Source organism: Pteropus medius, unplaced genomic scaffold, assembly GCF_902729225.1.
Source record: "Pteropus medius unplaced genomic scaffold, Ma_sr-lr_union100, whole genome shotgun sequence".
Classification (NCBI taxonomy): Eukaryota; Metazoa; Chordata; class Mammalia; order Chiroptera; family Pteropodidae; genus Pteropus; species Pteropus medius.
The window spans coordinates 20488290-20504333 of NW_024344378.1; the positions used below are offsets into that span (position 1 = coordinate 20488290).

At 43.9% G+C, this 16044-nt stretch overlaps 2 protein-coding genes across 19 annotated transcripts in view; both read left to right on the forward strand.

The window, feature by feature from the left end:
- Positions 1 to 34: 34 nt before the first annotated feature.
- On the forward strand, positions 35 to 4758 carry NDUFB8 (NADH:ubiquinone oxidoreductase subunit B8). Its single transcript, XM_039871504.1, has 5 exons — positions 35 to 194; positions 446 to 572; positions 1852 to 1951; positions 2373 to 2528; positions 4577 to 4758. The coding sequence occupies exons 1-5, from the start codon at positions 110 to 112 to the stop codon at positions 4667 to 4669; spliced, it is 561 nt and encodes a 186-aa protein (XP_039727438.1). The 5' UTR covers positions 35 to 109; the 3' UTR covers positions 4670 to 4758.
- Positions 4759 to 7297: 2539 nt separating this feature from the next.
- Positions 7298 to 16044, forward strand: part of SEC31B (SEC31 homolog B, COPII component) — a 28867-nt gene continuing 20120 nt past the window's right edge. For 9 of the 18 annotated variants that reach the window (XM_039871483.1, XM_039871486.1, XM_039871492.1 and 6 more), the window contains exons 1-3: positions 7492 to 7998; positions 9991 to 10077; positions 10465 to 10588. In XM_039871483.1, the coding sequence (XP_039727417.1) occupies positions 7797 to 7998; positions 9991 to 10077; positions 10465 to 10588 (413 nt within the window). In that variant the 5' untranslated portion in view covers positions 7492 to 7796. The other 9 variants (XM_039871499.1, XM_039871501.1, XM_039871495.1 and 6 more) reach the window with 8 other exon arrangements.

Genomic DNA, 16044 nt, shown 5'->3' on the forward strand with positions numbered 1-16044 from the left:
ACTCTTAAGACTTTTCTTTACGACCTGCTTTCTCCGACGCGTTTGGCCCGGCTCAGCCGCCGTGGCAGGCCTTTGCGCATGTGCGGGGCGAAACGGGAAGAAGGTGAAGATGGCGGCGGCCAGGGCTAGGGTCCTGGGAGTCCGATGGCTGCAAAGGGCATCCCGGAACGTGGTGCCGCTGGGTGCACGAACAGGTCCGTGAGAACGGGCGAGGCCTCAGTGTAGGAAGGGAATGCCTGAGGGTTGGTGCGTCGGGAAGAGGATGGGTATCGTGGATACTGCGGCGGCCGTGCCCGGGCTGGGGGCGGAGGTGGAGATGGTATGTCCAGAAAAGCGTGTGGAGGATCTTGCTGGGTCCTCCGGCCTTCGCAGGCACTGCAGCTTGATACCTTCGGGGCTGCAAGAGAAACAGGGTCCCTTCTGACCTGTCGTATTTGCCCTCTAGCCTCCCACATTACCAAGGACATGCTCCCGGGGCCCTATCCCAAGACCCCAGAAGAATGGGCTGCCGCCGCCAAGAAATATAATATGCGGGTGGAAGACTACGAGCCGTACCCGGACGATGGCATGGGGTGAGATACAGCGGGTTGGCTCACACCTGGGCAGTGATGGGAGAAAGCGGCTGGGTTAGCTGGCTTGATTCTGAATCTTTTCCCCCGAACCTTCCCGTGACCCCTCATAGTCAATAGTGTGGGTGCTTTTCTCGGTGGAGGGAGGGAGGAGAGGATGGGTGAGCAGCTGCAGCAGAGAGTACTTCAATTTTCTCCTTGGCTCAAGCTGTTTCCTCAAATGAGGAAGCGAGGTTTTAATAGTTCCCTCGAGGACCCCGGAATCGCAGGAACCTTCCTTGGCTCCATCCAGAGTGCAAGGTTTCATTTGGATTGAGCATCTGCTGGGCTCAGGTGCTGTCATCCAGGCATGTGACCAGGCCGGAGCGGGACTCCTGTCATGAGAACCCTATTTGTAGATGGAGTACTCTATATTTGTGTCTTTTTTTTTTTTTTTTTAAAAAAACGTCTTTACTGTTGAGGCTGTAGAAATCATAGCAATTGTAAAGCAGATTAAACAGCCAGCTCCTTTACTCCAATTGATGTTATGCACCTCCCACCCCAGCCACGTAGCATCTCTGTGGTTAACTATCTGAAGTGATTACCATCACCCTCATTTTCTGTCCTAACATCACTCTTTCAATTGTAGTTTCAGCAGCTCCTATTTGTCTCATTTTCCAATCAGTTTCTGTGTCATGCGTCTAGTTGTAATCATTTCCTGTCTTTTATCGTGTTGTGGAACAGAGCAACCTCAGGAGCAGTCTGTATAAGTTGAACCTGGATTTGTTGGGGAAGACCCAGCTTAGCAAGAAGTTCCATGAGGTTTGACACACGGAGATGTAGGCCAACTCGGTGGTTGAGGAACACATGCTATGAAAAGAATACTTTTCTAATCTGTACCCTTTTTGTTTGTATTCCAGTTAGCTAGTGACCTTGGGTTCAGATACTAAGCTTCAGTTTCATTTTCTGTCCAACGAGGGAATCAGTGTGATTGGTAGCTAAATTCCCTTCTAACATTCACACTGTGACACAGTGACTTTTGTTTCTTTTTGGAAAAAAAGGTAAAAGCTTATATGTGTTATGTTTCAGAGTTTGACATGAACTTTTAATTACAATTTGGACTTCTGTGGTTAGTTCTATGCTTAGTGACTACAAATTGAGACCTTGATTTGAAAGTCAGTTCCTCTATCCTTAGGTGAGGCAGTTATCTTTGTCATTTGGTTTCTTATCTTTGAGATGTGGAGGTTCTGAATTGTCTGAATGACACTCAGAGCCCCTTTTAGAAGTTCTTGCTGTCTCTCAGGTACGGCGACTATCCGAAGCTCCCAGCCCGCTCACAGCATGAGAGGGATCCATGGTATGACTGGGACCATCCAGATCTGAGATTGAACTGGGGTGAACCGGTGAGAGAACCATATCCCATTTAACCTTCCTTCCTTCTTGCTAATGTCTTCGTGGGAATTCTTTAGCTTAAATAGCACCTCTCTATCCAAGTAACACTAAGGTTTTCTGCTGAAAGAAGAATCCAGTGATCTGAGATCTGAGGTTCCATATGTGGCATGTGAAATGAGACTTCTGAGAATAAACAAGTTCTGTATTGTGAATGTTGTAAATGTCCATGATTGAGCTATCTCTGGTCAGCAGAACCTAGACATAAGCTAGCATCTAGTCCTTGGGCCAGAGTATCTCAAGCTTGGCCCTCAGAATGTTGCCCAGGGCAGTAGAATGCCTTTCTCAAGCCTTCTGTCAGGCTCTGATCACTCTGGATTGCCTGCCTTTTGCAGGAAGAACTGTATGTGACAGTTATCTGCCTTTCTGCTTCAGATTCATTGGGACCTAGACATGTATATCAGGAACCGTGTAGACACCTCCCCCACACCTGTTTCATGGAATCTCATGTGTAAGCACCTCTTCGGCTTCGTGGCCTTCATGCTGTTCATGTTTTGGGTCGGGGAGGCTTACCCCTCCTACCAGCCTGTGGTGAGTATCTGAGAAGTGCTCCCTTAGGTGCATTTACTTAGCCCCATCTCCTGGGGAAATGAAGTCTCTGGATTAGAGATCCAGCCAATACCAAGCTTGGCTTCTGGTAAGGCCTATAGAGGGCCTTACACATTGGCCTGACACAAGAACCAGGGCACTGCTCCATGCCTACATCTTGGATCAGTCTGAGTGAGAAGAAACAGTTTAGGACTCGGGGAGGGATGAGAACACGGAAGCCAGCTAGTCTCTCAGAGTTGCCATTAGGGGACTGTACTTACCAACTATATTTCATCAAGTGATCTTTCAAGGTAGAGTTATGGAACCTAGAGCCTTATCCTTTTTGGAGGAGTGAAGTGTGCTTTCTGTTGGGTACTGAAAGCAATTAAGTGTTTACTACAGTAAATATAGACAATTACATTTTGGAGGATGTAAATGTCAGAAAAAATACTATCTGGCTCTAAGGAAATTGAATTTAGATAAGAAAATTTAGATAAATGACATGATGAGCAACATTTGAATAGATATATAGGAATTTGGCACAGTTTTTTGTGTATTTATGTGTGTGGTGAATGTATGTGCTAAGGGATATGAAGTGTTAAGAAGAAGGGTTATGCTAGATGCTAAAAATATATATAGACTCTGGATAGCAGGGAGAAGTTGGAGAGAACATTTAGGGCAAGAGAAAACAATGAAGGAAGGAAAAGAAGAGTTAGCTGGAGCGGAACAAGCATATAAAGGAGATCCTAGATAACTAGTTACCTGGAGAGCTGCTAAAGATTTAGATTCTTGGGCTCCACTTCCTGTATAGCCTAATTCAATAGCTCCACAGTGGTGTTCTAGAGTAAATATTTAACAAATTCCCAGGGAATTCTGATGTCCTGGAAAATCAGATGTGGATTGCTGTATTAAAAATTATTGTGAGGTGCATTGATCGGTTAGGTTGGGCAGCTTTTACTCAATGGCTGATGAATTTGGACTTAGTGGTATAGTAATGAATTAATTCAACGAATATTTATGAAGCCCCTACATGTACCAGGTACAGACCATGCTAAGGTTTGGGGATACAGTGATGACTTAGTCTGCCTATAGGGAGCTGGGAGCCATGCTGGATTTTTGAACTGAAGAACGGCATAATGAAAGCTAGGTTTTTAGAAAGATTAATCTAGGAGTAGTCTACAGGATAGATTGTAAAGAAAGGAACTGAAAGCAGGGAGGCTGCTGTGTTTGCAGTTGGCTGCTCAGTGCTACCTCTGCAGAGATAATCAATGTCCTGATGGTAGCTGGTATGTCTGTGTGCACTGACACGAGCCTTCCTGCAAGCCCCAGGGGCCCCAGGCTGGAGAGTGCATGGAAGGCTGGTGTGAGCACTAACTTCACTTCAGGAGAGCAAGAAACACAGTGTGGCTCTTCCATTTTTCAGTTCTGTAAGCACATCACCCTTTTCTCCTCCCCTTGAGCTGTGTTCTCTGACAGCTGTTTGTTGGTAAAGCCAGCAGCCCCTAAAGCACGTCCCAGCCGTGTCTCCTCTGTGCTTTCCCCCACTGCTGCTCCTGCACGCCTCATTTGCTAGGCCACTTTAGTGGTGGAACCATTAGAGGCTGAGTGACTTAAAGGAGATTGAGTCTGTCTCGACCCCGAGAGAGAGTGGGATGGATGGATGCATCGTCTCATTTAGAAAGCTCTTCCTCATGCATGCGCACGCTCGCTCTCTCCCTCTCCCCTTTTCCCTCCCTACGTGTGTCTGTCTCTCTGTCTCTCTGTCTTCTGACATTACACACACAATATCAATAACACACACAATAATAATATCAATACTGCTGACACAGGCAGTGTAGAAGTACCACTCTCTTACACAATCTAGGCTTTCTCTCAGCCTTGGGCTGGCTGATCTGGGAAAAGGAGTGCTCTTCCTGCTATTCCAGCCCAGCTGAGTCTGACCAGAGGCTACTGCATACCCATTTACTATGCGTGACTTTTAACTTGGGGGCGAGGGGCTAGCTAGGTATTGGCTGGATGTATGTTGTTGCTGACCTGTGTTTTTTCCTTAGGGGCCAAAGCAGTACCCTTATAATAATCTGTACCTGGAACGAGGCGGGGATCCCACCAAAGAACCTGAGCCAGTGGTTCACTATGAAATCTGAGGCTTCATGGGCTTTGTGCTCCCGACTGACTCTCTCATTCCTACAGATTTAACATTAATGAAATCCCTAATAAAACCTAGTGCTGTGGTGTCTGTGTCTCATTTCCCTGGGAATAGCCACTGCCAAGAGGAACCTCATTCTTTTCTCTTTTCTGTGCCTGCTGTCTGTAAGCCCCACCCCACTCTAGATTGGAAGTATGGGAGGGTGGGGGAAGTTAAGCCCAGGAAGATGTTAATTTGTTAGTTTGCTGGGGCTACGAAGGGAGTTAAGGGTTCCGTTTGTGCAGCAGGTGGGTGAGTTTAGCTCCTTTTCCCACTTACAGGGTTGAGGAAGGTGGAAGCTGTTCCTGACTTCCCAAGTTGGAACAAGATTTATTTCCCATAAAAAGCTTTAATAATAATTAACTTTAAAAAAAACTTGAAAAAAATTGGGAAAAAATTGTACTCTAACATGTTTCAAGTGTATTTTGGACTGGCCTAGGGCTGTGACTGCCTCATCCTATTTCATAAGAATATGTATTATTTCAAAGCAACTTCTGAATCCTAGCTTCTTATAAGCCAACATAACCTATATTTATGAATTAGAGGACAGTTCATTCAGTTATTATTCAACCTATGCATGGCTTATGTTACCTTAATGATTCATCTGAGCTCCTATAACAGCCTTAGAAGAAATTCATATATTCGAGGATCCTATCTCAATGCATTTGTTTTTAAGTGAACCAACTTATATTCTCTTCTTCCCTTTGGGGACATTTTCTTAAATTACAATCAATATTTCCTGAAAACCTGACCCATAAAGCATACATTCAATATGATCTATAGAAGCAAGTCTGTTCAAGTTAGATAAGGCAGCATTTCCCAACCTCTCTGGTACTAGGGACCAGTGCTTCCTATGAGAATCTAATGCCTGATGATCTGAGGTAGAGCTGAGGCAGTGATGCTAGCGCTGGGGAGCAGCTGAAAATACAAATGATGTTTCGCTTGCTTGCCCACCGCTCACCTCCTGCTATGTAGCCCAGTTCCTGACAGGCCATGGACTGGTACCGGTCCGTAGCCTGGGGGTCGGGGATCCCTGAGATAAGGGATCCTGTAGTGGTTGTCCAGGCAGTGAAAGACTTAGGAGATCAGGGAGTGGGTACTTCTGAAATGCCTCGCTGAAAATCTCCACTAGCTTTTTATATGTCTTCATTCTCTGTCCTTTAGGGCATTTGGTTATCATTTAACAAACATCTGTGTGCCTCATATATATCAGACACTGAAAGGCCCTAGGGATATAAAGTTGAACAATATAAAATAGTTGCCTTCAAATAGTTACCTAGAAGAAGAGATTGGCAGTTATAAGGCGAAAAGAATTTCGTGAGATGTGTGAATTGAGAGAAGAGTGCACTTAAAAAAAATGTCCTGCTTGAAAGTGACCTTATGCCTTTGGTTCAAATTTCTTTCAGAGCTATCACTCCATCGGTGACACTTCTGCCTTATTCTCTTATTTGAGGTGTTGCCAAAGGTTCAGTTTTCAACCCTGTTGACTTTCCCTCAGGTCTCATCCACTTGTGCTAAGAAGTTCAAGAAATACTTAGTAGAGTGGGGAGGCACAGACAATGCCCTAAATTGTCTTCTGTTGATACTTGGAAACTCCCAAGTCTAAGTGAAAGGAATTGTCACAGTGACTTGGGACGCCGTCATAAGGTAACAGCTCACCATCTTTGGAAGATATCAGGAATATGGTAGAATTGATGCATTATATGAAAGTTGAATCAAATAACTTTAGTCTAAGATCTTCAGCTGCCTACAGGCCATTTTTATTTGGAAATGCCATAATTCTCTTGACATAAATATATATGATCTTTAACATTCCCTCCAACTCCTCTATCAGTCACAAAAACCTGTCCAGTTTTACTTTGCAAACATTGCCACTATATTAATCCAGGCTTTTGTCACCTGGTACCTGGATTGTTCTATTAGTCTCCTAATCTGAGTCCTTGCCTCCAGCTTCTCTCTAAGGGGAGCCATAGAGCTAGTATCAAAATGCAACATTTTATTGCATCCCTACCCATAATTTTTAGCAACTCCCAATTACCTCCGAGTTGAATTGGTATTCCACAATTTGTATCAAGCCCTATCCATAGCCTCTTTTCATTCATGGTTATGAGAAGTGGCAAGGTGGCTATAAGCCGGTTTGGGCCCTTCCTCTTGCTGAGACATCAGCTATCTTGCAGCTCCAAGATATAACACCAGTCTCATGTACCCAAAACTTTCCAGGAAGCCCCTGGTACCTCACCATCCGCACACCTATAGCCCTTAATTAGTTCAACCAATAGTTTTGGGCACCACTTGCTGGGCTGCAGTGTGACACTCACCGCTATTAATGGCCTCGATTGCTTTTTACCTTTTCAATTAGGGTTCTATTGAGAGCTCCTGGAGCTGGGGCTGGGTTTTCTCCGCTTCAATAAGTAGATAATGAATTAGTATTTTCCCTTTTCAGAGGCTGCCCCCGGAGCCTAGCTCAAATTGAATAAACCAGAATTTACTGGTGGCAGGATCTGACCGGCTGTGGCAGAACTGCGCAATCACTGGGCAGGTGAGGGAGACCCATTAAATATAACCCTATTATATCCTCTCCGTGGGTGGGCTGGGTCCTCCGCTCTGCGCTTCGGGGCACGCGTGGGCGGCGATGCCCTGCGGGTCAGGACTACTTTTGGCCCTGCACAGCCGCCGTCCGCAGCACCCAGCTATGCCCAGAAGCCCTTTGTGAAGACTGGCCCTAGCTCGCTGCGCCTGACCCCTGGCCTGGCCTGGCCTTGGCTCTCCCGGCAGGTTGGTTTTCCCTACCTGTCTGGGGCCCCTGATAGCGGAGATCGTGCTGGGGAGCCGGAACGCCGCTCCTTCCTTGGGAGAGCGCCGCGGGGAGCTCGCCCTCCGCCGGAGACCCCGGCCCGCCCCAGGCTCCGGCTCGGGGTCCACATTGCGCCCGCCCTCGAATTGTACCCGGCTCTACTCTCCCTGCCGCGCCCGGCTCCCTCTTCAGCGCTGCCATCGTGCCTTACCGTCCACCCTGGGCCCTGACATGCCCTCTCCTGGTGGCTCGCTCCAAGTATGTGCTCCCTGCCAGAGCGAGAAGGCTTGTCATGACTGACCCTTGTGCGCCGCGCTCTGGGGAAAGCCGGAGAGAAGCTCTGCTGACCTCTGCCCACAGGGACCGGAGTGCTAAGGGTAACTGGTGCCTTCCATCACTGCAAGAGTCTGTTCAGCCAGCTCTTCAATGGTCATTGCTCTCCTACCTTCAACAACCCGGCTTCTGCCCATTCGGACCCCAAGCGGGGGCTTTTGGTATGAACAGTAGTCTCTGAACAAAGTAGATTAAAAGCCCATCTTCCCAGAGGCTAGACTGTTCGGATTTAAATGCTTTATGGAGTCTAGTTTAGACTAGCGTAATGCTTAAAAGCCCTGGGCTCTGGAGGCCGATAGGGGCTCGCATCTTGACCTAGCCAGTTTTCTTCTTTTAAAATGACGATGATAATAGTATTTACCGGATAGAACCATCGTGAAAATTAAATGAGATAGGCATGGAAGTGCACAGTGCTAATCTCAACTCCTAATTTTAAGGCATTTTCCCCCAGAAACGTGAAAATGGCTTTGACCAGCAGGTGGCACTGGTAACTGTGATACGTAGTATGATACTGTCAGAAGGCACCTTATGGAGCCTCCAGTGTTTAGAGGCTCTCCTGGAAATCTTGCCTAAATTGACAGTCTTAAGCTTTCTTCAAGCTGGAAAGTACATTAGAGGTTAATACTTATCTCCTGTTTTCGTAGGTTGAAAGTAACCTGCCTGTAGCTTGCTCAGGCAGGTCTTAGTGGGTTCCAAGTTTCCTCTCTCAAGTTCAATGTTACTTCCTTTTTAAAAAACTTTTTTTTTTTTTTGCCACTTTGCTAGCCCGTTGGGATATGGGCTAGCAAACCTTGAATATGCATTAGAATTGGGTTGGAAACTACGGAGTTAAAAGGGATGCCTGCATTTTTTTCAGCAAATGTTATCAAGCACTATGTGCCAGACATTGTTCTGGCACCAGTTATAATACGGTGAACAAAGACACGGTGCTAGCTCTCATGGTGTTTACTTTGTGTATGAGACTAACAATATAAATATAAATAAACATGTAATTATGAATCGCTATGAAGAAAAAAAATTGAGGCTGTTTTTGATTAGGTGGCTCACCTCTTTGAGGTGAGAAGCTGAGCCCAGAAAGCTGTGATAAGGAATCAGTCATACAGAGATTGAAAGGAAGAGTATTCCAAGTATAAGAAACAATTTATAAAAGCTGTAAGTTAGGGAAAAGCAGGAAATACAAAAAGGCTAATGCAGCTGAAGCACCGTGAATAAAGGGGAAAGTAGCAGGAGATGAACTTGAAGTTATAGACTGGAGCCTTTGAGCAGGGCCATAATAAAGGGTTTGAATTTTGAGTATGATAGAAGCCATTGAGAGATTTTAAGCATAGAATGTCAAAAATCTATTTTTGATTTTAAAAGTTCACTCCTGCTGCTGTGTAGAGAATGAATTGGGTATAAGTAGCAGGGAGATGACCAATAGAAAGATTATTGTAGTAATCCAGGTGAGAGATGATGGGATCTTCAAATAGAATGGCAGTGGTGGTAGAGAAAAGTAGACAGATTCAGATACATTTTGGATATAAAATCTGGAAGACTTAATGATAGATGAAAAGGGAGTAAGAGAAGGAAGGAACAAGAGTGATTTTCAGGTTTCTCAGTTGAGTAGTTGGGTGAATAGTGGTACCATTTATTGATATGAAAATTTGAGGAAGAACAGATTTGCGGGGAGGAGATGTAGAATAATTTCATTTTAGATAGACTAACTTTTAGGTATCTTTGCTATATCTAAGTGGAAACATTTGATTAGCAGTTCTGTATAAGAACTCAGAGCTCAGAGGGGAGATTTGTATGGTTCTATAAATTTGGGAGTCATCAGCTTATTGATAATATTGAAAGCCAAAGGAATTGATAAGGTCACTTAAAGATTATCTGATTTGATGGTTATAACCATGGGGTCTGTGGTATCCCTTGTGGTTGAGTATCTTTTTGGATTTAAAGCATTGGATTTCAGTAACTGGATAAATGAACTGTCCTTACAGTTCTGCAGATGGTCATGTATTTGTCACCCTATGTTGCCCTGAGATGCCCTATCCTGTGATGGGGAGAGAGAAACAAGATCTCGTGTCCACGGGTGCTCCCTGGATCTGGCCCTTAAGCTTGCTGTTTCTATTTTCAGTGAGTTGAGGGCCATGTCAGTTTTCTGCCACCTACAGGGCAGACCATGAAGCTGAAGGAACTTGAGAGGCCAGCAGTTCAAGTGTGGAGCCCAGCCAGTCAGCACCCTGTGTATCTGGCTACAGGTATGGCGATTCTGTGGACTAGATTACAGTGGAAGTACATAGATCGAGGGGAGACTTAGTATCCAGAATGTTTTATTGAGAATCAGAGAAAGCTTTAGAATCATGGAAGGGTGGGACTGGCTCACAGCATAAACAAGGGGATATTAGGTGTTTTTGCTGCTTGGGGGAGGCCTTGGGCTAGAGTTTAAGGCTAGGCAACTCATGCTTCTTTGCAGTTACCATTTGAAGAAGGGATTACCCAGTCCTCTCCTGTTCCTCCTCCTCTCCATTCCCTAAATGGTTAGGGTTAAGGAGAGGAACAGGAGAGGACTGGGTATACCCTAACCCCAAATCTATGCATATATTATTGCTCATTTGCTGCCTCTTCTTGACTTTTCTTGTGCCTAGGAACATCTGCCCAGCAGCTAGATGCCTCCTTTAGCACAAATGGCACATTGGAAATCTTTGAGGTTGATTTCAGGGACCCCTCTTTGAACTTGAAACACAAAGGAGTCCTTTCTGCCTCAAGCAGGTACTATATCTGAATTGCTGATGGATATGCAGGGCAGATCCTGATACAGACCCTGGTGGGGATCCTGTAGTAGTGTGTGCCTCTCGGGGCTCATGAGGAGACAAGTGAGGGGAGAAAGCCCTTCACCACGTTGGAGAAAAGTTAACTCTGGGTTTATTTTGCAAAAGGATTTTAGAAGCACCCTGTCTCTTCTGGTGAGCAGCAGCAGCAGCAGCAGATGGAATCATGTGATAGAGTTGCCTCACATAAGCCTGGACCCATGACTATCTGATCTCTCTGAACCAAGATGTATTGACTCTTTCCTCGCATGGCTCTTGCGAAGATAAGAACCTTGCACAATATCCCCCTTTTCTGCCAGCAAGAGGAGAATGAATGATCCTCTTCTCACGGCCGTCAGGGGCCGATTGGGTACTCATGGATTTCATGGTTCTGGCAGGCTTACAGGGCTGGCATTCACTTACCAACATTCACTGAGCACATGTAAACATGCCAGGAACTATCTTAGGAGCTCTTTATATCTCATTCATTCCTCAAAATGAGCCTAAGCAATAAATATCATTATTCCCATTTCATATAGGAGGGAACCAAAACTCCGAGAAGCTAGGATTTAAGTCTCAGCCTAACTCCAAAGCCTACCTTCTTTCTATTATTCGACTGCTCTTTTATAGGTTTTGTAAAGACGAGGCTTACAGTCTGAAGCAAGGGTCTCCAAATTCTTTTTACCATCATGAAAAATGTGAATAACTATACTCAAGTTATAGATTCATCATAAATAATATACATTTATTACATTTATTAATAAAGTTCAATTTATGTCTTTTTTAAAAATTAAAAATGTAAATCTTACAGCCCAGAGAATTATCTTGCCTATCTCACTTTAGAGATTACTGGTTTAGAATGTTCTCTCGTGCATTTTTGGGTCCATCTGAGAGATTAGTTAAGATTGTTTTATAGAAGTACCTCTTCTTTCTTTTCATGGTTTAATCTAATAACGAAAGATTAGTTATTGTTGTCTTTTTCTTGAGCCGTATATTACTTTATGACAGTACTCTTATTTTGCAGTTTTTTACATCTCTTTGCATTTCTAGTACCTGCACCTTTTGAAGAGCAGGCACTTGAGGGTTTACCAATAATGATGAGATATTCTTAGCATTTCAGAAAGGGCCCCTGAAAGGGGTGAGCTAATTCAATAGTGTTTATACTCTTGGAGATAAGAAAAGGGGCAGTGGGCAATGGCTCTTATACTTGACCAGCTGAGCGGCAGCTTCAGCACAGTAGTGACTCCTTAGGGCTGAGTTTCTAAAAATGAGGCAATATAATTGTTTAAGAAACCTTGAAACTGAATCCTGAGATCCACGTGGGCAGAGACTTTTGCCCGTTTTATTCACTGCTGTATCTCTAGCACCTAGAACAATGCCTGACATTGGGTGCTTAATAAATATTAGTTGAATGAATGAATGAACGATATCAGGAACTTGTGTGTTACCAAACTGAGCATTCTATCTACCACTTCAGTCAGTTATAGTCTTCAGTTAGTCTCGGTGCCTTAAGAGCTTTTAAAAGATGATGGTCTGTTTGTTTTGCAGCCAACTGGTTGAAGGGAACCTTTTCGAAATGTTGGTGCTGAATGTGGGAGTCAGGAACTTCACCTCTTCACCTTATACCCTGCTCACCCTGCCAGGATTTAAGGGCTATAACCAAAATAAATGCACAGTTAACACTGTAGATAGTGTTCATATCTACTTTCTTTTTCCACCTCTGTAATTGTTTCCAGAGATTGGTTCTCATTCCCAAAGACCTAAGAAATTACCTTTGACACAATCCTGTTGATGTCTTTATGAAGAAATCATCTTAAACACCCCAGGGTCTAAGATATCCACTTCTTTCTGTTCCAGCCTGGGTTAGGTCACTTACTCAAAAGTCATTGTCTATTGACCAAGAAGATCAGAGTAGGAAGAGGGCTACTCATTTTTTGCTTTGTGCTCGCTTGCTTTTCTTTTCCTTTCTTTCCCATGTCATCTACTGCGTGGTTTACTGGAAAGCACAGTTATGTTGGATTGCAGCCTTGACTAAGCTATGTGACTTTGTCAGTGGTCTTAGGTTTCCTCACTTATGTATAAGGAAGAGATTGTACCAGACAATTTCTAAGAACTTGCTGAGCTTGAATTCAAGTATGTTCAGTCTCTCCTTCCCTTTCATTTTCTAGCTCAGTCTCTGTCCTTTCTCTTTATTTTTAAAAAAACTCTTTCCTGTGTCTCTTCATTATTAACTAAACATACTTTTCAAAATCTTCCCGTTTCCTTTGCCTGACATTTTCACCGGGCCCATGCCTCAACCACATTTGAATCCTGAAGATCTCTTCAATCCATGATGCATCAGAGAAATATCTTTTTAGAAATACCTGACTGAAAGAGAAATATTCTGAAACACTGGCATAGGTATAGATAAGGGACAGCCTAAATCTGTGAATAGACTAAACGGAGTGCATGGATAAATGTCCCTGGATGCAATCAGAATCAATATGGATTAGCATGTGCACTGAAGCAAGCGATGTTTGCTTTGTTAGATGAATCTCACTCAAGAAGAAAGATTTCTGGGAGAATAATACATTGTTTATGTATTGACTTTTGAATTGAGCTGCTGTGTTTGAATGATGTCAGAGGCCAGTACGTGACCTCCTGTTCTCCACCTCTGTCTACACTGAGGTTCTAGATCTCTGAGTGGCCTCTGTAATCTGTCTGACTCATTTTCTAATAATATAGAGAAAGTAGATGATCTATCTTCCAGTACCTTTATCTCAGTTCTAGCTTCTTTGGGAGCCCTTTGACCTCTCTTTGGGTGGCTGTTTAAGGGATAACACCAAACAGAAAAAGATCACTTTGTGTATTTCTCTTAGTTTTCCTGTTTCCAAGATTTGCCTTCTCTAGAAGATGTGAGAGTAGAAGGAACATGGGCTTTGCTGTTGGACATATACTGTCCTCTTGGGCATGTTATTTAACTTCTCTGGCCCCGTTTTCTCTGCTGTAAATTTGAGATATATAGTAGGCACTTAGTGGTCTGGTGCCTACTATGCATTAAGAAAAGTAGCTCTCTCAAACAGCCATTGCTCTACTCCACTGTCTTCATTCTTCAGTTCGGAGCACCGCCTTCACTGCTCTGTGACTTCAGGAAACTTGGAGTTCCTCGGCTATTTTGCTCTGGAGGTGGACAAAACTTATTCCACTTTAGCTCATCAGCAGAAGGCTGGGATTTTTCAAAGGGAACCTTTCTAAGCAAGTGAAAGCAAAATATAAGAGCAGTACATAAATTACAGGAGCAAGAATTTATACAGCACATCATACTTAATCATAAGGTAGCTAAAGCTTGGCCTCAGATGATCTTAGCTGGTATGACCTTCTGATCTCACAGGCCTCAGTTTATTCTCTTTAGCCTTGCCTTTTACTTTTTGCCTGAAGCATAGCTGGTTGTTTGGGCTGGTTCCTTCTTTATGAATTCAACATCTTCCTCGATTGTTTAGGCTGGTATGCAGTCTGATATATCTAGTACAGTGGTTCTCAACCTGGGCTGCTTGTTAAGAGTTACCTGGAGAGTCTAATTAAAAATGTAGATTCTGAGGACCTGTCTCTGGAAATTCTGCTTTACAAGGTCAGGGTAGGACTCAAAGAACTTATTTTTTATTTAGGTGCCACCCATCATTCTGTGCTGGCTGTCATATTGTCTCCATCCGTTGTCATCATTATCTTGGAAACTTCTTAGCAGAGAACTCCATCCGTATTCTTATGTTTTGAAAGTTTCCACCTTCTCATACAAATTCTTCTCCCTATACCTTCCCCTTAAATCTCTTATTTTGTATTTTCAGGCCAAAGGCCACCTTTAAAAAACTCTTTATTTTTAAACTATTCCAACATAGAAAAGTTGCAGAATAGTACAATGAACAATCATATACCTTCACTTAGATTCATCAGTTGTTAACATTTTGTCACATTTGTTCACATGCTCACGTGTGCTCTCTTCTCTACACACGTACTTACACACACACACACACACACCCCTATCTCTTGTCTCCTGTCCATTTGCAGAGCAGAAATGACACGCCTTGAGTTCACTGAATAATCAAGTTCTTCCGTCCTTGCTTGACTTGTCCCAGGTATTCCCACTCTCCCAGGTATTCTGTATCTCATCCTATTTAGGCTCCAGCGTCACCCTCACAAGCGGCTAACAATAAAAATGTACTTTTTACATGTTTACAGAAAGAAAATCATTTTGCCACACTCTGTGTTCTGCATTTAGGCAACTCTAAAGTAACTGGGCCCTCTTCTCAAACCCTTTGGTGACCTCCCCCACCTCCCTTGCACCGCCTTGAGGTCTCAGGTACCTTTTACTCTAGTCTGTATCTCATGTGTTCTGTCCGTACTGAGATCACTGCACCTATTCTACCATTTCCATGTGAGTTTTTCACTGGCCATACCTCCCTCTGCTTCCTGTGTGACCTATTATGGACTTCTCTAGCCACTCTGTTGACATGTCCTCTGCCCACACTGACCTCTAGTCCAGTATGGTATACATTCTTCTTGAATGGCAGCCTCTTGAGCCAGTATGGTATACATTCTTCTGCTCTATTAAGATCAGCACAACTTCAGAAAACATAGCCTTTCTGACAGTAGCTCTAGAGCTACCATTTGTGTCAGCTCTGCTGGTTTGCTTCAGATGCTGACCTGGTCTGAACTGGTGCTCAGCTCTTTACTTCTGACAGATTGGTTTTGCTCTGCTGACCAGTCAAATAGGTTCCTGCCTGGTCACCCCACTCGATTTCTTTGTTGATTGTTCCTAGGGTGTGGGAACATTTCATTTCAGTTGGGGAATCTTAGGACATCATTCGATGTGAAATCTGGCGTCTGTGAAGGGTTGTGGAAATATTCTTGGCTAGCAGCTGTGAAATGGAGGACAAACCACCTATGAGGCTTTGGGGATTTCACATACCTTCTCTATAGGCTTTGCAGAGGACCCACACTTCTATGCAGGGGGCCCTGGGGGGGGTCCATCTTTTTCCTTTATGCATAGAACATTGACATCTTGTTAGAAGCATTCTCAGAAAGCCAGACAAGTGTTTCCTAAGCAACGTGTTTATTCTTCATGCTTCTTCGTCTCTAGGGATGGCCCATTACAGCCATGTAGCAGTTCCAATGGGCCAGCCACGTGGGAGAGGCATGGGGTAGAGAGGTCCTTGGGTCTTTTCTCACTTTCAGTTTGTGAGGGAAGAGGGGACAGCAATTGTTTATCTAGAGAACCTGCTTCTAGTCAGGTACAGAAAAGTTTGGATCTTCCTCTAAACAGAGGACAGTATTCAATGATGATTGAGCTCAGGCTCTAAAATAAAATGGGCCTGACTTTGAACCTTGATTCTGTCATTTCCTAGTTGTCAAATGGTGATAAAATTACTAGCTATATATACAGAA